Genomic DNA, 489 nt, shown 5'->3' on the forward strand with positions numbered 1-489 from the left:
GCCGCAGCCGGTCTCCCCCGACGAGATGCGCCTTGTTTTGGTCCGCCCGACCAATCGGCTGAATCCTACGGAAGCCGGGATGGGCCCTTCGTGGAGGCAGCAGGCCTCTCCCCTGTCGACCATAACGCATTGCGCAGGGTGTACCACCACCACCACCACTGCCTGGTGCTCCTGCGGCTTTAAGGCCTCTGACATGGAAACACCATTGCAGTTCCAGACGGGCTTCTACTCGCAGCAGCAGCAGCAGCACAGCCAGGACAAGCAGAGTCTTCTCCAGCAGCCACAGCAGCAGCAGACCCTATGCCTCCAGTGCAACAACTGCACCTACTATGGGGCCGCTGTAGCAGCAGCGAGGGATAACCTGCCCTCGCTGCTCTGCCCTTCTTCGCCTCTCTCGGGTGCCCTCAGGACTCACTCCTGGCCGCTCTCCACTTCCGCCTCCTCCCGGCAGAGTAGCCAGTTGAACGTCAGCGAGCTCACCCCCTCCAG

The 489-nt window shown here is 62.8% G+C and overlaps 1 protein-coding gene across 1 annotated transcript in view; it reads left to right on the top strand.

Annotated features, from left to right (window-relative positions):
• The first annotated feature begins 25 nt into the window (after positions 1 to 25).
• Positions 26 to 489, top strand: part of LOC103612944 (small conductance calcium-activated potassium channel protein 2-like) — an 18162-nt gene continuing 17698 nt past the window's right edge. The window contains exon 1 of the mRNA XM_017730283.1: positions 26 to 452. Coding sequence (XP_017585772.1) covers positions 26 to 452 — 427 coding nt within the window. The remainder of the gene's footprint in view (positions 453 to 489) is intronic.

This window comes from Corvus brachyrhynchos, unplaced genomic scaffold, assembly GCF_000691975.1.
Source record: "Corvus brachyrhynchos isolate BGI_N302 unplaced genomic scaffold, ASM69197v1 scaffold663, whole genome shotgun sequence".
NCBI lineage: Eukaryota > Metazoa > Chordata > Aves > Passeriformes > Corvidae > Corvus > Corvus brachyrhynchos.